Here is an 18,439-nt window from a genome sequence, read left to right on the forward strand (position 1 = left end):
TAAGACTCATTCTATCACTTGCTCAAGATTTTGTTAATATATATTTTGTCATTATGTGATATTGCCTTTTATATTTGTTTCATTATCTGACATAATACAGGTTTGTAATTATTTGTCCTCCTGCCTAGAATGTCAGTTCTATCAATGCAGGGACTTTATGTGGCTTATTCACCTCTATTCCCATTGCCTGTAACAGTACCTGGCACAAGGTAAGTGCTAAATAAATGTATTTTGAGTAAAGGACCATATAGATGTACTTTATTTAATTAACCCTTTATTCATTGCTATTTAGATACCTGCCATTTTTTTGTGATTGTAGTCTTGCCATGAACATGCATACAAGTAAATATACACACCTTAAATGTTTCCTTAGATTTAGAAATCAAAAGATATGAATATTTTTATGGTTTTTGATACGTTGATGAATTGTTCTCCATCAAAATGTTATTAGGTTTTATACCACTCCAGAAATGAATGAGTTACTTTCTTCTCACATTGCATGACAATGCATTTTTCCTTTTAAACATTGTCATTTTAAAGGTGAAATAGCTTTATTAAATTTTTCTTCAATTACACATTTTTTTCATACTATTATCCATTTGCATTTCTTTTTATATGAAATGCCTCCCTATGTCCTTTGTATGTTTCTCTACTTTTTTGCCTTTATTCGTCGGTAACAGCTCATTTTACATTAATTGCTGTTTGTCTATAACATGTAAAAGTGTAATTTTTGTGGCTTGTCTTTCAACTTTAATTACTGTTTTCCTTTTTCAATTACCACACATACATTTAAATTTTATACGGTTAAATTTTTAAATGTTTTCCTAAATAACTTTTGACTTTGTCGCTCTTAGAAAGTTTTCACTGCTTGAAAAATATTCACCTGTTATTTAACCTTAAAAAAAAAAAAAAGGAAAAAGTACATTTTCCAGCTGGAATTTATTCAGGAGTAAGCTCTTAGGTCGGTGTTATTGTTCCCAATCCCTCTTCTATTAGCTACCTACTTGCTCTCCTTTAATGATTCATCCCTTCCCCAAGATGTTTTTACATTAAAAGCACACACACATATTCACACTTAGGCCTTCTTCCCCTTCTCCTTTTAATAAATAATTGGTTTAGGACTTGAGCCAATCCCATCCTTGGAACCACCATTCCTCAGTCACAGAGAAATACACACACACACACACACACACACATTTATTATTGCCATGCCAGTATTAGTTCTCGAGTAATATCCGATACGTTTATTAAGTGAGAGGTTGAACACCCTTGTCACCCCATCACAACCCAGTCAGGTTTAAGAATGTCAACCCCCTCAAAATGAAGTTGCCTATATGGCTTTAATTTAAAATCGAAGATCGTGTCTCGAAGACTGAGAGGAGTGCGTCAGTGTTCTTTTCGAAACCCCTCGGAATCCTGGGAGCCTGTGGGGAAGAAGGGACGCACGAGCAACCCACGGAAGGCTCCGTCAGACCTAGGGAGAGCACCTCTGTCTCAAGAATCCATGAAGCTCAAAAAAACAGGTAATAGGAGGGCTTGCTACAGAATTCCGCGTAATTTTTCTGCCAGGGGTTCCTATTTCTAGAGATACCGCTCGGATTTGGTTGCACAGGGAAAACAACAACAAAACACTACAGAAAACTATTTGTCGTTGTTTTGTAGCCTTAAAATAAGAATAGTTAATAATACTTAATTCCTAAATTCCGGAGGGCATTTTCTCTTCGTGTGAAAGGATTTCTTTCTTGTCAGATGTTCACTTCTACTTTCTCAATTGCTTGCCCCAGTCATCCATAGTAGCCTTGGGTCCACTGGGCCAACCTTGATCTCTGAAATTTAAAACCTAAAGTGCGAGAGACAAAGCTTGGTGGAAAGTCACTAACCCTCCCCTCCCCCGCCCTCCAACTCTAACCTGTAACAGCTCCCTCGAGGCAAACGAGGCCCCACCAGTGAAGAAAGAAAAGACTTAGGTCCTGGTCGCCTGTGGGGCGAGGCATTTCTTGCCCGGAGCACCTGGTCAGCTCCACCAGCCCGTTCTCTCAACAGAAGCACTTCTTTCGACTTCATCCCATTCAGGCCGCACCTCCTACCCCAATACTCTTTCGGCATCTCTAGGGTACCGTGCTGTATTAATCCCACAACCGTCTTCTCAACTCCTTCCTAACGGGGCCAACGGTGACAAAGTTTTAAGGGTTGGCCCCAGGTCCCCGCCGCATCTCCCTAGCAACCGTGTTTCTAACGGTCGCCGGAAGCGGCTACGATCACGTGCACCCAGGACGTCCGGGTTTGCAATGTGATTTCCGGTTGTCAGAATTCCCCTAACGCGGCAAGGGCCTAGGATAAGCTGTGCGGCTCGAGGTCCGGGTGATCCCAGAGGTGGTGGGCCCCGGGAGGGCTCGCCTTGTTTTGTCTCGCTGCGATGCATCCGCGGCGCCCGGACGGATTTGATGGCTTGGGCTACCGGGGTGGCGCCCGGGACGAGCAGGGTTTTGGGGGCAGCGGCGCTTTCCCTGCAAGGTCCTTCAGCGCTTCGTCGGACCTGAGCCACTGGGTGACCACTCCTCCGGACATTCCGGGCAGTCGCAACCTGCACTGGGGCGAGAAGAGCCCGGCCTACGCCGCTCCGGTCGCCTCCACCCCGCTCGAGGGTCCAGTAGAGGAACTCTTTCTCGGTGGCCGTGGCGGTAGCGGCGGCGGCGGCGGCAGCGTGCGGGAGCAAAATAGCGGTGAGGGTCATCGGGGCCCAGGAAAGGGTGGGTGGGGTGGCGAAGTCGCGGCTCGTGGCCTGCAGACCCAAGAAGCCAAGAAAAGGGTCCCGCCTTCGATCTCTTCTCAGCCTATTGCGGTCCCGCCCTCTGCCCTCCTATCGTCCTCCAGTCCTGAAGCGGTCTTTCTACCTCTTCCTCACGAACAAACGTTTTCTCCGAAATCATCTCCCAAAAATAGACACCTGTCCTAGTCACCCGGTGCGTGGTAGGAATTTTCAAGGATTTCGGCATATTACAACCCATAGCCTGAGACAGCAAAGAAGCAAACTGAATTATTTGCTGTTTATTCATCATCTTTACCTGTACCTAATGGCTTTGACAGCAAAGTGTTTCCTTCATTTTTATTTATTCATTTATTTTACTTGTAGTTCTTGTTCTGAAAAGAAGAGGCTTTTCAGCATAGGTGAACTTGGATTCAAACCTGGCTCAAACACTTATGAGCTGAGCGATCTTAAATGAATTTCTTAACTTCTGTGAGCCCCCAGATTTCTCTTCTACGACAGGTATAATAACAACTCAGGGGGTTTTAAGTATTAAATAGAAGAGGTTGTGAAAATGTCCTGTGCAATATGGGGCACATTCAAAGGAAAAAAAACTCATTTCCTTCCTTTTCCTCTTTATTCATGGGAGTTGTGTCTAATTGTTTTCCAGATTTCCAGATTGCACTTTCCTTCTTCAGACCTAAAGAGTTATTATAGAAAGACTGATCATATTTCAAGAAATGACTTTAGAATTAAGACATAATTATTCTCTGTAGGATGTCAGGAGACCTGTGTTTTAATTGCAACACTGTGCTCTAGATAGTCTCAACTTTCAAAAAAAATTCATGAAGTGGGAATAATGCCTGCCTCTCCCATTATCTTGGAATTGTTAGAATAATAGATGAATTTTATCATTAACTATTAAATGTATTCCGAACATCTGGAAAAATAATAAGCCTTCCAGAAAATAACAGCAGTATATTCTGTCAATATTAGGGGATGATCTATACACATAAAATGGGAAAATCTGAAAAGGTGAAAGCATCTTAGCTTTTTATCTTGCTTGTTCATTTACAAGGCAGGAGTGAACCAAATAATTTCCCCGGGAACATGCTTATAATGTCTTGTTCTGATTTTAAAGGAATAGTGAAGGCATTGCTTAATTTGAAAGAGCAGAGATGAGAGAATTCCTTGTGGATATTGAATTATAGCTGAAATTTAATGTCTACTGGAGTTGTGGTATTTCATCATTATTTTGGGCTCATTAGCCAAGTGGAAATATTCTTTCCATTTTGACAGATGCACAGAATGTTTCTAGCTGTAAACATTTCCATTAAGACTGTAGAAATGCCATCACTGGTAGCACATATATGCCTAGTTCCCTCTCATAGAGACAAATATTAAAACTAGGGTAGACAGGGAATAAGAGTCATATTTACCCATTTTGGTTAACTATGTACTCTTTCAAATTAATAATTTGGAGGTGTTTTACTTGAGACTATTGGTTTAACATAGTTGTTCTCTCTAGTAACACTGAATAACTAGTTTTTGGTGTTATCAGTCAGTGCCTTCTCCAGAAAATTTTTAAACCAATTTGTAGTCAAAAGTTGAGACCTGATACCTACAGACATGTTTAGTTTGGCCTGCATAATGTTTTAATGCTTTTTGAAATAGCTTTTAATGTTTAAAAATTGGAAGATTTTGTATAAAAATTAGAATATGTTTTTAGTAAAATCACAGTGTAGAAACCCTGGGCCCACACTCCCACATGGCACCAATGAGTTGGAGCTGAAGAGTGGCTGTGCCTTTAGAAGGTCTACATTTTATAACTAGTCACAAGCCTCAGTAAAGTGTGTCATTCATTAAAACTACCTTCCTTGCCTGTAAAAGAATTTGACTTGGGGACCTGGAGGTTAAAAAATCAGCCTATTAATAAGAGGAAAGAATTTTTTTTCCACAGTAAACCTAAGTATTGCTTATAAGTAATCATATCCCTTCTCTTTTAGAACAGTTGAATAGATTTGCTGGATTTGGTATTGGACTTGCAAGGTAATGTTTTATTTAAAGAAATTTTATTTAACTTTTTACTCAATTTTTTTCTTTAATGAAATTTATATTATTAAGTGATTAGTATTTCTTTCACTGGGAATATTCTTAGGAACACTAGATTAAATATTGGATATCGTTTTGAAGAACAATTATCATTATTTAAAATCTGTAACTTGATTTTTTCCCCAGTAACAGTAGATATTAGTCATACAGTTTTATAATCACAAAGTCATTGTGTAAGAAATATAGTAATTTCTTTTTCTAATCATCAAAATTTTGTTTAAGAAAAGTCTTTAGCCTTGATTGTTGTGATCTTTAGTGAATACCGGTTCCCAAAATAGTAGAATTACACAAGTCTTACATTTTATGGGAGAGTGACTGTCAATTGTTTTAAACATTTTAATCAAGAAAAAAGTGACCTTTTTTGCATAATTAAACTTCAGGATGTTAATATCAATAGAAACAAAACTTGTGTATTAAAATTTTTCTTTCAGTTAGACCTAATTTTCCTTTGGCCTCACTATTTATACTAAAAATTTTTTGTTCATTTGATATACTGTTAATATGTGTGTTTATGTGAATGTGTGTGTGCACACACATACATTAGTATTAGTATCTTAAACCCATGGCTGTAGGGTATGTAAGCCTGTTTTGTAGTGAATGCTTCTGAAAGAAATGTTTAATACATAAAATATTGGCCAATTAACATGGTCTTTAAAATTCTAACTTAAGTGCAAAGAACATAAAAACCAATATCTATAAAATGAGATTTGTGTAGAATAGATTGGCTCTCCTAATAGGAACTTTGTCTGTAGGACATCTGATAAAAAAGGAGAGGGGCTTATAAAAATGTCTATAAAAAGAGCATACAGAGATCTAGCTTTGTCTTTGTACTAAAGATATTAATATTACATGTTCTTTCCCTTGTTTACTAGTTTGTAGATATGGCTTTCTTTTCATATTGAACTTTTTATTGGTGGAATGCTTTTGTATACCTCTCTAGACACTTAAAAAAACTTTTTAGTTTTAATTTTTAACAGTAGAAAACATTAAAAAATTGCATGATTATTCAGCCAAGAATAGTTTGGATACATATATAAGTTGTAAATTAAATTTGGCTGTTAAATATATATATATGTATGTATATGTCATACACACATATATATAATTTATTTTTATAGTCTCTTTACAGAAAATGTACTGGCCCATCCTTGCATTGTTTTACGCCGTCAGTGCCAGGTAAATGTAATTTCTATGACCTAAAACTCTAATCCTAACCCTCATTTGAAGTACAGAAACTCAAATAGCACGAGACTGTAAACCACTTACTCCATGTGAAATGTTCTAAAATCTCAGTTATCAAACTTTTTGGTTTCAAGACCTCTTTAAACTCTTAGAAATGATTGAGGATCCCAAAGAACTTTATGTTGCCTATTGATATTTACTGTATCAAAAATTAAAACTTTCAATGAATTTATTTACCTCACTTAAAAATAATAAAAGCATTAGCTATTAACATAAATAACATTTTATGAAAAATAACTTTTAATTTAATGTCTGGCATAAGAGAAGACGGCTAGAGTGTCGGATCTGCTTCTGCAGTCAATCTGTTGCAATTTGTTTTGAAAGAAATATGAAAGTGTAGTTGAAGAAGGAAGGTGTATTTTATACCCTTTTAAATAATCATGGATATTCTTTGATACTACAACAATACTCAAGTGGTAGCTTCTTAAGTGTAATTTGCAATGTGAAATCTAAAAGCACATCAGTGAACTTTTATGCTCCATTACATTAAAATCCTTTGAGCTATATTGTACCTTGAATGTTTTTTTTCTTTTTTTACCCATGCATGAGTTTAACATGCACTGGTCATTTGAAAATATTAATTCATTGAGTTAAATAGATTTTCCAAATGTAATGTCATTTGATTACCCAATCTCAAAAAAAAAATCCTTTCATTAAAATCACCACCAGTATCACCAAAAAAGGTTTTTGAGTATTGAGAAGCTCTTGATGGTAGATACAGGTTTTCAAAAATTCTCATTTTTGCTTGAAAACTCATATTTATCATTGGTTACAAATGGTATCCATTTTTGTTTTTGTTAATTGCCAAACTTACATTGTTCATTTTCAAGAAAATATCTGTCCCAAGTGTGAATAACTGGTTTGACAGTCATTTTTTTTAAGCAAAAATGGTGTTCCATGAAAAAAGTGGCTAGTTCAGCATGGAACTCAACTGTATAAGTGCTTTACTTCAACACAGCTACCTTACTTCCTTATGCAGAAATGGTTGATACCATAAAACTAAAAATTTGCACTACTTCATCGAGGACATTTTTAAGTGAAAATTACTTAATACCTATTAAATGTGCATACCATTTAACACAGAGGAAGCAAGTTTTCCAGGAACAAGAAATTTTTTACTCCCCTGTGAGTAAGTGATGTGAAGAATACAGTAAGTACAGAAATACAATTTGATGCCATTGCCTTGATGTGTGCTGAGGAGCCAGCACTTTATCCCCTAATGCTTTTTCATCATCAGTGAAAATGTCAACACAATGAAGAGGCAAAGGATACCTTAGTAACATTAAGAAAATTATTTTGGCTTTTCTGAAAGGGTGATGGGGTCCAGCAGACCACACTACACTGCTGTAATATAACTAACCTACTTGGCTGCTGTTAGAATTAGAAAAGATATAGAGCATTACAAAGTCAACTCTTCATGCTTAGCACTGTAAAAATAAGTTTATATAGAGAAATAGTTATTCAAATACCATGGGTAGTTAATATGCCCCAAAACATATTTCAGACATCTGTTTTACATTGTGACAATATTATATTGTGAGCCAGTATATGTATATATATGAATAACTAAAAAATGTTTTATGAAATAATACCTTTAGAATGTGTGATGTACATTTCATGTAATAAATATTGGCTCTGCCCCACTTAACTGACTTCACAATTCATCAGTTAGTTGCAACCTATAGTTTGAAAAATGCTTGCCAAAATGAGCATGAGTTGGGAGATGAAAATTTCTTGTTCCCAGAATTCTTGGTTCCTCTGGGTTAAATGGTATGGGCATTTTGCCACACTGAATGTCATTCTGGCATTTAAGGAAACATAAGTATTAAACAAGGCCTTCATTATTATATATTCTTTATTAAGTATATTATACATTGATTTTCAGCATACTGTACTTTTAATAGGTGATTCAAAATACTTTCAAGAATAATTTTGCTGATATGTAATTTATACTGACTTAAGAATTTAACTTTTGTTTTTGCTGTAATGGCATGTCTTTCATAGCTTTGTTACTTCTTGACAAAAAAACATTCATAAACTTTCTTCTTTACAGGTTAATTACCATGCCCAGAATTATCATCTCACTCCATTTACAGTCATCAATATTATGTACAACTTTAACAAAACTCAGGTGAGCATTACCCTAAAGATTCTATTAAATTTCTTTATGGTAAACATAAATTATGTTTATATAATGAAACATCAAGTAGCTGTTAAAAATAAGAAGATAGCCCTGTGTCTGCTGATAAGGAGTATACGGAGTATGGGATAATCTTTGGGATATTTGTTAGCTTCAGGATGGTACACATAGTAAGCTACCACCTGTTAAAAATGAACAAAACAATATATATCTATATATATTCACAGGAATATACTTGTCTATATGTGCATTATCTTTGGAGGATAAACAGGAAACTACTACTGGGGTACTAGGTTGAAAAGGAGACAGACTTTTCACCTGGTATCATTTGTTTCTTTTGATTTTTCCATGTGTATATCTTATGTGCTAATAATGTAAGATAAATAGTAAGAACAGGAATATCACTGATGGTATTTGGAAAGGGGCATCACTAGAGATAGACTATTGTAATGTATTCAAATTGATTTAAATAAGGGTGTAAAGATGGAAAAAGTGATAGATTTATAAGAGATGAGATTTATAAGATATGGTAACTTATACAATATGAAGAATGAAAGAAAAGTGCCATCTGGATATATGATTTGGACACTGGGATGACAAAACTGTTTTCAAGGGAGATTGAAAATACAGCAGAAAAAGAAAGACTTGGGGTGGGGTGTATGATAGGTTTGATTAGGTTTGCCTGTGGATATGTGAAATATGAGGTAATTATGGGTCATCCTAAGGAGAAGACTAGTAAGGAGTTGATTATATAATTGTAGGAGTCTGGAAGGTAGTCAGAACTGGAGCCCTCGTTAGGGATGTTTAACTAATTGGAGTATTCATCTTGCCCTAAATGTACACAATCCAAAAAACAATAAAGAGAGGCAGGAAATTTAGGTATAATTATCTACTCAGTTTTCCCTGAGAATAATACCTTATTGAAAAATACCAGTAAACATTAAATAATCAAATTTTATTAAGACCTTTTTTGAGTTTCATATTTAGGCATTAACAGAAATAACAATAAATTTTGTTCACTTTAGGGACCAAGAGCCCTTTGGAAAGGAATGGGCAGTACATTTATTGTCCAGGGAGTCACACTTGGAGCAGAAGGAATAATCAGTGAATTCACACCTTTGCCAAGGTACCTTTTTTCCCTTTCTTCAATATTAGCTTCATATTAAATTTTGATTAAATTTGACAATTTCTAAAAATATCTGTATCTGAAAACTTGTCTGAAATAGCTAAGATAAAAAACAAGTAATCAATCTTATTGAATGAATATGTGATAAAGAAATTGCTTTCTAATTTATTACCTATTTGAGATATATCCTTCAGGTTCCATTTAGACCCTACTAGGTTCCAGCAACCTTCAACTAAGTACAAGCATAAATATGTGAGCAATTCCTTGTCTTAGCCAGTTTGCTGAGGGAGACACATGTCAGAGTACATTGTAATTAGTACTGTAATTAAATAAACCCCTTTCACAGCCCAGTAGACACTTTGCCTGGAGTTTTGGCAAGGGCTTCAAAACACAACTGAAATCTGAGGTAGATCTTAAAAGGTAAGTAAAAAATTGACTTAACAATTGGAAACATTCCATGTAGAGATGACAGCATGCCCAGTATTTTAGAGATTAGAAATTCCATATAATTAGAAGTAATCTTGTGTTTGGAATACTGGCATGAAATAATAGGAAATGATGTTGAGGAGGTTGTGATATGATTGTGCCTTTCCAAGAGAACTTAGGCTTTATTCTCTTTGGAGTTGGAAATCTAAAGTTCTCCCCCATCCCCTTTTTAAAAAATACATAGGTGTTTTTGATAAAGTATATACTCAGATGGTAGTGTAAAAAAAAAGTGGACTGGTGAAGGTAGAGACTTATAGAAAGGTATTGCAGTAATGCAGGCCAAATGATGAAGGGTCTGAACTATGGAATAGAATTAGAAAGGGGTAAAGCTGGATAGATATTTCTGAAGTATAATTTATGCCAAATACTCTTAGATTGAATGTGGAGTTAGGGAGAATGACTTTTTCAGCAGTGAGATTTCTAGATATGAAAACATTATCCAAAATGGATAATTCAGAAAGAATATGTTGGAGTGGAGAGGAAGATAAGGAATTTAAATCTCAGTAAGTAAAGTTTGAGATTCCTACAAGACCCTTAGGGGGACATGTCTAATAAGTACTTGGAACCATGGATCACTCAGAGAGAAGGTTTGAAGCTTAGAGGCATAGTTTTGAATGTTGTGTCATAGAAATAGCAGTTGAAGCATTGGGATGGATGAAATCATCTGGAGTATAGACTAAAAGTCATAAAGCGGACCCAGAACAGAATTTTGGCCCATATCGGAATAAGTGTGCATGTGTGCCATAAGTATTGAGAAGATGGAGTTGAAGAGGGTAAGAGATACCCACAAATAAAATTGAAAAAGAGCAGTAAGATATAGGAGAATAGTGTCCTAGATGCCAACAGAAGGGAAAATTAGAATTGTAGATACATCTATTAATAGATGAAGAGGTTGGAAAAGTTGGGGAAATTTATTTTTGGTTTCTGTTTTCTTCTGCAAAACAGGCTCAAGGTCATTTGGTGAAAGAAGGATGAATGTTAGGGTTTTAGTAGAAGAGCATGAGAAGAATGATGACATTTGGAACAGTTACAACTATGGGTAACAAAAAGGGAATTTTACAAAGAATATGTGAAAGGAATGTTAATAGATAATATTGGAAATCATAAATTTGTTTAGGTGCTTTTTGGCATGAATGATTTTCTATGGCAGCACTATATCATGGGTGGCATTAAAAACTGAATGTTTGGTTAATCCAAAATTGGCCCCTGTCAGGGTGGATTTTTGTGGATTGATAAGGAAGTGGAATAGTTGAAGGTAGAGCTGCTGGTATCTTACATGTGATCAAAGGCAGGAGATCAAGCTTTTTACCAAGGCAATTGCTTTCAAAGGAACTCATAGTCTTAGAGTTTCTTTAGTATAGTTTTGCTAAAAGGTTAAAGACAAAACAACATTTGGCCAGCTAAAAGTTTCCCCAGAACTCTTATACCTAAAAATCTGAATTTCTGCCTTTGGCTAACTTCATTCACCCTGCTGTCTTTTTTTTTTTTTTTTTAAGGAGGTACCAGGTATTGAACCTAGGACCTCATACATGGGAGCAGGTGCTCAACCACTGAGTGTTACATCTGCTTCCCAATGAGAGTTGTTTTTTTTTCTTTGTTTTTAGGAGGTACCAGGGATTGAACTCAGGACCTCCTACATGGAAAGCAGGTGCTCAACCACTCGAGCTACATCTGCTCTCCACACCTTATTGCTTTTTATAGCACAGGATAGATCACAAGTTAATACTTGTAATCAAATATGCTTAAGGTTCCCCCAGAAACATGAAATTCTATAAAAATTCCATAAAACATAGCAACTTATATATGGTAGACTAGAAAGAATTCTGTACTTGGAGACAGAACTCTATTGGTTCAAGTCCTGGCTATACCACTTTTTATTTCTGGGAACCATAGGCAAGTAACATTGTTTCTCTAAAGCAGAGATGAAGTAGTAGGTGAGTGTATTTCAAAGCATGTACTTCAGGTCAAAGGAAACTAAAAAGAAGAGAACTGGCAATGTAAGGTGCAGAATTTTATGAAATGTCATCATCTGACTTTCTTACTCCATATTCATACAGATCACCAATTATGTAGATGTGTATTTTCTATTTGTCCTTATGAATATTGCTAAAGAAGACATAAAAAGTTTATTGTTCTACTTGGATAATTTTGGTTATAAATCTCATTCATTCATTCATTTATTTACCCAGCTAATATTTCCTGCATCTGTACTATGTGCCAGGTCCCTTAGTAAAAATTAGCTATACGCTGAGAAGAAACAGCCAAAGTCCCTCTTCCCATGGGCATAGAATTTAATGGAAAAGATAAACATTAATTAAAATAATCCCACTAATGACTGTATTACAAACAGAGATTTGTTCTCTGCAAGAAAAAATATGGTTCTCTGAGAGTATTAAAAAGTCAGAACAGTGTCCCTAGTAAAATGACACTTAGCTGAGATCTGAGTATTGAATGGCAAACACAGACCAGTTTGTGTAAAGGGGCTGTAGCAAGGGAACATGGAAAATTCAGGTAACTAAAAGAAGACTCATTGCTGGAGCTCAAAGAGCAAGTTGGAAAGTGGTGTGAGATAATGCTGAAGAAATGCATGGGAACTAGACCATACATTGCTTTATAAGCTACTTTAAGGATATTAAGTAGTATTCAATGTCATGATCAGATTATCAGAATTATGCTTTCAAAGGGTCATTGTAACTGTAGATGAAAAGGTGGGAGGACCAAAGAGAATAAGAGGAGACATGTTAGTAAAGTCTAACAGTATCTATGAGTGAAGGTTAGCTAGGACCAGGATGGTAACTTCTAAGATAGCAGAAAATGGTTAGCTTTGAAATATACTTAGGTAAAATTGATGGAACTTTGTGATGGATGAGGAATAGTAGATGAGAGAGAAAGTGGTATCAAGGATGACTTCTAGGATTTTGCATTGTCTGGATGTCAAATGAAGCCATTCTCTGAAAGTAGACTGTCGACTTTTTTTTTTTAACATCCTAACTACTTTGGGGAGGCTTACCATTTCTTGGGACAAAGCAAAGTCATAGCAAACAAGGCAGCAAAACAGTAACATTAAGCAATTCATAGAAGCTACCACATGAGGAGGATTAGTACTGGTTTCTCTTATACTGAGGTTCCTTACTTGCATGATGTAGAACAGGCAAAACGGTATAGATTTACTAGTATTTAGTTTTTGTTTTATACTATTGAGTACATCAGAGAGAAAATAAAGCAGGTCTATAGTACCCATTAAGTCACGAAGCTTATAGTTTCTCAGTATTATTAGTTTTTAACAGTATATATAATCCAGGGTCATCTCCTTGTGATCTCTTTATCTACCGCCCAGGCTCTTATTTATGTGGAGTGGGTTGAACCGTGTGTTGCTCTATCCTGAATTACTCATTCCATCATTTACCTTTGACTTTTCTCATTAACATAAGGAAGAAGTCCCTGTAGCCAAAGCTACCTGTGTAGTTAGTCTCACAAAAGCCATTTGTTTCAACTTCAACTTAGTTTTGGCTTGTAGCCATATTTGTTGTTGTGCCAATGTGAATATCTTGTAGTTTTCATGTTGTCTGTTTCTCCCAATGATTTCTCTGAATTCACTGATAAAAACACAATGAACTCTTCCTCTACTTCAATAGATTTCCTTTCTGATTAAGTTCCTAAATAGGGAACACTAAAAGAGTCTAAGGGTAGGTAGGAAAGATCTTAAGTATGATTTTGGACAAATTCATTTTCAGGTGCTTTGCCATAATCAGGTAGATTTCTTAGAAGCAAATGATTTATGAGGTTGGCATATGAAAGAAAAAGTTTAAATTGAAGATAACAAATTTGCAAAATTTTCAAGTTATCATCTTGGATATGATTGCCGTGGGAAAAGGAATATACCATATAGAGTAGGAAAAGAAGCAACTCCAGCAACAGATGGCAGGAATCCTGCAAAGGAGTCAATGGAAAGACCAGAGAGGGAGGAGTAAAACCAGAAAAGCATGGAATAGTAGAATTCGGAGGTAGAGAGTGCTTCAAGAATGAAGAACAGGGAAACGGACTTTGGCCCAGTGGTTAGGGCGTCCGTCTACCACATGGGAGGTCCGCAGTTCAAGCCCCGGGCCTCCTTGACCTGTGTGGAGCTGACCCATGCGCAGTGATGCGCGCAAAGAGTGCCTGTGCCACACAGGGGTGTCCCCTGCGTAGGAGAGCCACACGCACGAGGAGTGCACCCATAAGGAGAGCCGCCCAGCGCGAAGGAGGGAGCAGCCTGCCCAGGAATGGCGCTGCCCACACTTCCGGTGTCGCTGACGACAACAGAAGCGGACAAAGAAACAAGACGCAGCAAAAAGACACAGAAAACAGACAACCAGGGGAGGGTAGGGGAATTATATAAATAAAAATAAATAAATCTTTAAAAAAAAAAAAAAAAAAGAATGAGAAACACCAGTACCTGATGACTGCTGATAGTCAAATAAATTTAGGGCTTTAAAATGTCCATTGGGATCCTACCTGATAAAGATGATGGAGATGCATCAGGACTCCATTCCCCCACTAAAGCTTTGAACAACCAGTAAGAACAAGCAGAAACATCTTTCTTAAAGCTCCAGAAAAAAGTTAAAGGACTACAATAACAGGGCGAATCCCGAATCAAGAAAAAGGTGTCCTGGCTGGCCATTTCCCCACCCCTCACTGGCTTGGCACTGAGCTGGTCTATGCTCCCAGCGTTGATCCCTGGTCCAAGTTCTGGAGGGACCAGAGTAACACTTGTGTACATACTGGAAGCTGTTTGTCTGACCCAGTCTATCTTGTGGTGTCCTGAGGGACTGAATCAGGACCTGGCTGGACATATACTTACTGTCCAAGTACTTGTTATGTGTGTAGAAGGCAGCTCACAGAGTTATCTTACAGAAGGCTGTGAGAGAGCAATCAAGTGGCTGCCTGTGGCAAGAGATTGCTACCTGAAGGACATACTGTACAGTGCCAGGACCTAGCTCTTTCCTAGGGTTGAAAAAACATTCCTGTCTGTGTAGCAGGGGAATTTTTAGAAACACGTGCACATGCCCAAGACAAAACACGTGCATGGAAAGGATCAGGGCAGCCCCAAATCTTTGGTCCTGAGCTATTCTTGAAACCAGGGTTTCTTAACCAGAGGTCCACATATCAAAGATTTCAGGGGGTCCATGAGCTTGACTTGAAAAAAATCAATTTATCTTTATTCTCTCTGACTTCTAACTGAAATCTAGCATTTCCTTCCCTTATGAATGTATGCAATAAATAAATTACAGTAGTGTTCATTTCACTTGACTGACAAAGGGGACCGTGGAACAAAAGAGGTTAAGAACTCCTGCTCTAAATTTGCTGTATGTTAAGCTCTGAAGGAGAGTACTTGCACAGGTCAATCTGCAAAGACAGGGAAAGGTGTTTTTTCCTCCTCCTCCTCCTCTTCCTCCTTTTCTTCTCCACCTTCTCCCTCCTTCCTTTCTTTTTTACTGGCTCCTGGTATTCAAGGAAAACTCTGTCATAACACTAATAACACTAGCTGGATACAAGCTTGAAGAACAAATGTTTCTTTAAAAGAGTATAAATTTCAGAGATAACACATTAAAATAACGAAATGTCCAGGTTTCAGCAAAAGACTATAGAGCATACAAAGAAATAGGAAGTGATAGCCTAGGCAAAGGAGAAAATTGAAGCATTAGAAACCATCAGTGAGGAGGACCACCTGGGACCCACTTTATGCTCAAAGAGCTAAAGAAAAACACTAACAAAGAACAAAAGGAAGTCAGGGATAAAATAGCTGAACAAAAAGAAAATATCGATGGAGAAATGGAAATTCTGAAAATGAAGCAAACAAAGCTGAAGACCACAGTAACAAAAATTTATTGTTTAAAGTCTAGCTGGGTCTTTTTATTAGAGTTAACATTCCTCTCAGTAGAAAATGTGAAGGTTAGAAAGGCTAGAGGATAGTTGCTTGTATTTGTGACTTCCCCAGAGAAGGAGGTAGAGTAGGTGAGGGCTGGACTATGCCGCTTAAGAGGTGTCCTTGATTTCCCTAACACATCTCAGTCAATAAGATGGTAGACCCATTCATGTTTTGTTTTGTTTTTACATGTTTTTACTTTATCGAAGCTCATTTCAGCTAAACATTCCTATGATAGTTCAGACCTAATACAGTACCTTACTAATAATGAAATCAGGGTTGACCCAGAAGGCTCTCTAAAACCTTAGAAATCAGTACTGGCTGTTCTATTGTCTAAAAAAGTCTGTGGGAAAATTTGCATCCCCTCCCCCCCCCCCCCCACTATAATTTTACTGAGTTTGTTTTTAGGGCACTGTTTTAGTTTACTAAAGGCTGCCAAAGCAGTATGCCAGAGATGGGTTGACTTATAAAATGGGGATTTATTAATTTATAATCTTACAGTTCTGAGGCCATGAAAATGTCCAAATCAAAGCTTCATCAGGTGGTGCATTTTCCCCCCAAAACAGGCTATGGATGATCCTGGATTCCTGTTACCTGGCAAGGCACAATGGCATCTTCTTTGATCTCTGCCTTCTTTGGGTCTCGTTGCTTTCAGCTTCTGGCTTCCTCCATCTGTGGCTTTCTTTCTCACCTTCTGTGGGTTCTTCTCTCTACATGTGTCTTTTCTCTCTACTTTTTCTCTCCATTTGTACCCCATTTAAAAAGGACTCCAGTAAGAGGATTAAAATCTACCCTGGGTCATGCCTTACTGAAGTAATCTAATCCAAGGCCCATAACTGAAATAATTTGATCAAAAGGTCCCACTTACAATACAATAGGTTCACACCCACATAAAAGGATTAGCTCCAAGGACATTATCTTCATCTTCTGGGGTCCACTCAGCTTCATACTGCCATGTGCCACCTTCTGGACCCCAGATTGACGTGTTCTTTTTTTTTTTTTTTAAGGATTTATTTTATTTCTTTCTCTCCCTTCCCTCCATTGTCTGCTCTCTGTATCCATTCGCTGTGTGTTTTTCTGCATCCGCTTGCATTATCCAGCGGCACTGGGAAACTGCATCTCTTTTTTGTTGTTGTTGTGTCATCTTGCTGCATCAGCTTTCTGTATGTGCGGTGCCACTCCTGAGCAGGCTGCGCTTTTTTCACACGGGGCAGCTGTCCATGTGGGGCACACTCATTTTGTGTGGGGCTCTCCTACATGGGGGCGCCCTTGCATGGCATGGCACTCCTTGCATGCGGCAGCACTGCACGTGGGCCAGGTTACCACACGGGTTAGGAGGCCCTGGGGATTGAACCCTGGACCCTCCAAATGGTAGACGGATGCTCTATCAGTTGAGCCATGTCCACTTCCCTGATGTGTTCTTTTGATACTGATCAGTGTGGAGCTTCTCTGCCAGGTGTGCACAAAGAAACCAATTATATGAGTTTCAAAGAGAACAAGAGTTTATTGCTGAGTGCAAAATGAGAATAGAAGACCTAGTAGCCATAAATCTGTCTCTTTGAACTAGAGAAACTTACAGTTTTGGTAGCAGTCAAACAAAGGCAGGCAGGCTCAGGATGATTGGATATAAAGATAGTCTAATTGCTGAACATGCCAAGACTGATTACATGCTTACCTTATTTGGTTTAAAGTTTAGGCTGTTGTTCATGTCAGGTGGGCCAATTCTGATTAGAACTACTTTCGTTTAGCAAGATAACTTAGGAATTTGGGGTGGTCAGGTCTGGGCTGACTCATTTTAATCAACAAGGGACTACATACAAGGGCTCACAAATATTCAATTTCAGGAGGCTACATGCAAGGGTACCCCACTTCAGGGTTGTAGAATAAGATAATGAGATACAAGTAACAAGGGGACAGTAACAAGTTGTCTCATTACTATACTGGGTAGGGTCATGCAGTTTCAAAACATAGTATCAGCATTAAAGAATCAAGACATCTGGGTTGCAGTGCAATGATATACAACAATTATAACAGTTACCTGCTTCTGGCTATTTCAGAGGGCTAACATGCACCAAGGCATTCAGTAAGTTATCACAGTTACTGGTATTTTGGCTATATTGCATAATATCAGAAGGTTAATAATTGCTTAAATACAATTTAGTGAGTCAAAACACATTTGTTAATTTTTTGGTTATACTTTTCATATGCAAATACATTCATTCCATCACAATATTTCAGATCACTTCAGTAATAATATTAAGTACAAAACCTCATCAAAATCAGTTATGGGAATGTAGTCTGTAGTCAGTTATAGGTAAAATTCCTCTCCAGCTTTGGAACTGTGAAATTTAGAAAATAAGCTATCTGCTTCCAATATAAAAAGGAGGGACCATCATAGAATATATGTTCCCATTGCCATAGGAAGAAATTAGAAGGAAAACAGGTGTCATGGGTCCTAAACAGTTCTGAAATCCTGCAGGGCATACTCCATTAGATTTCAAGGTCTGAAAGTCATCTATAAAATGACTGTTTCTTCTTAGGGCTTGACAGGGTGGCTTCCCCACCCTTTCCACATTCTTAACTCCATCTTTATCAAGCATCAGGATGGCAGCTAAACTCTAGGTCTCACCCTCTGAGAACACTGGGCTGGCAGCCAGTCTTTCCCCAGTCTCCAGAGCACAG

The 18,439-nt window shown here is 37.5% G+C and overlaps 1 protein-coding gene across 1 annotated transcript in view; it reads left to right on the forward strand.

The window, feature by feature from the left end:
* Window positions 1-1,413: 1,413 nt before the first annotated feature.
* Window positions 1,414-18,439, forward strand: part of SLC25A46 (solute carrier family 25 member 46) — a 30,153-nt gene continuing 13,127 nt past the window's right edge. The window contains exons 1-5 of the mRNA XM_004466862.4: window positions 1,414-2,723; window positions 4,753-4,795; window positions 5,977-6,034; window positions 8,154-8,231; window positions 9,266-9,366. Of these exons, the coding sequence (XP_004466919.2) occupies window positions 2,417-2,723; window positions 4,753-4,795; window positions 5,977-6,034; window positions 8,154-8,231; window positions 9,266-9,366 (587 nt within the window). The 5' untranslated portion in view covers window positions 1,414-2,416. The remainder of the gene's footprint in view (window positions 2,724-4,752; window positions 4,796-5,976; window positions 6,035-8,153; window positions 8,232-9,265; window positions 9,367-18,439) is intronic.

The sequence above is a fragment of the Dasypus novemcinctus genome, chromosome 2 (genome assembly GCF_030445035.2).
Source record: "Dasypus novemcinctus isolate mDasNov1 chromosome 2, mDasNov1.1.hap2, whole genome shotgun sequence".
In the NCBI taxonomy this organism is placed as follows: domain Eukaryota; kingdom Metazoa; phylum Chordata; class Mammalia; order Cingulata; family Dasypodidae; genus Dasypus; species Dasypus novemcinctus.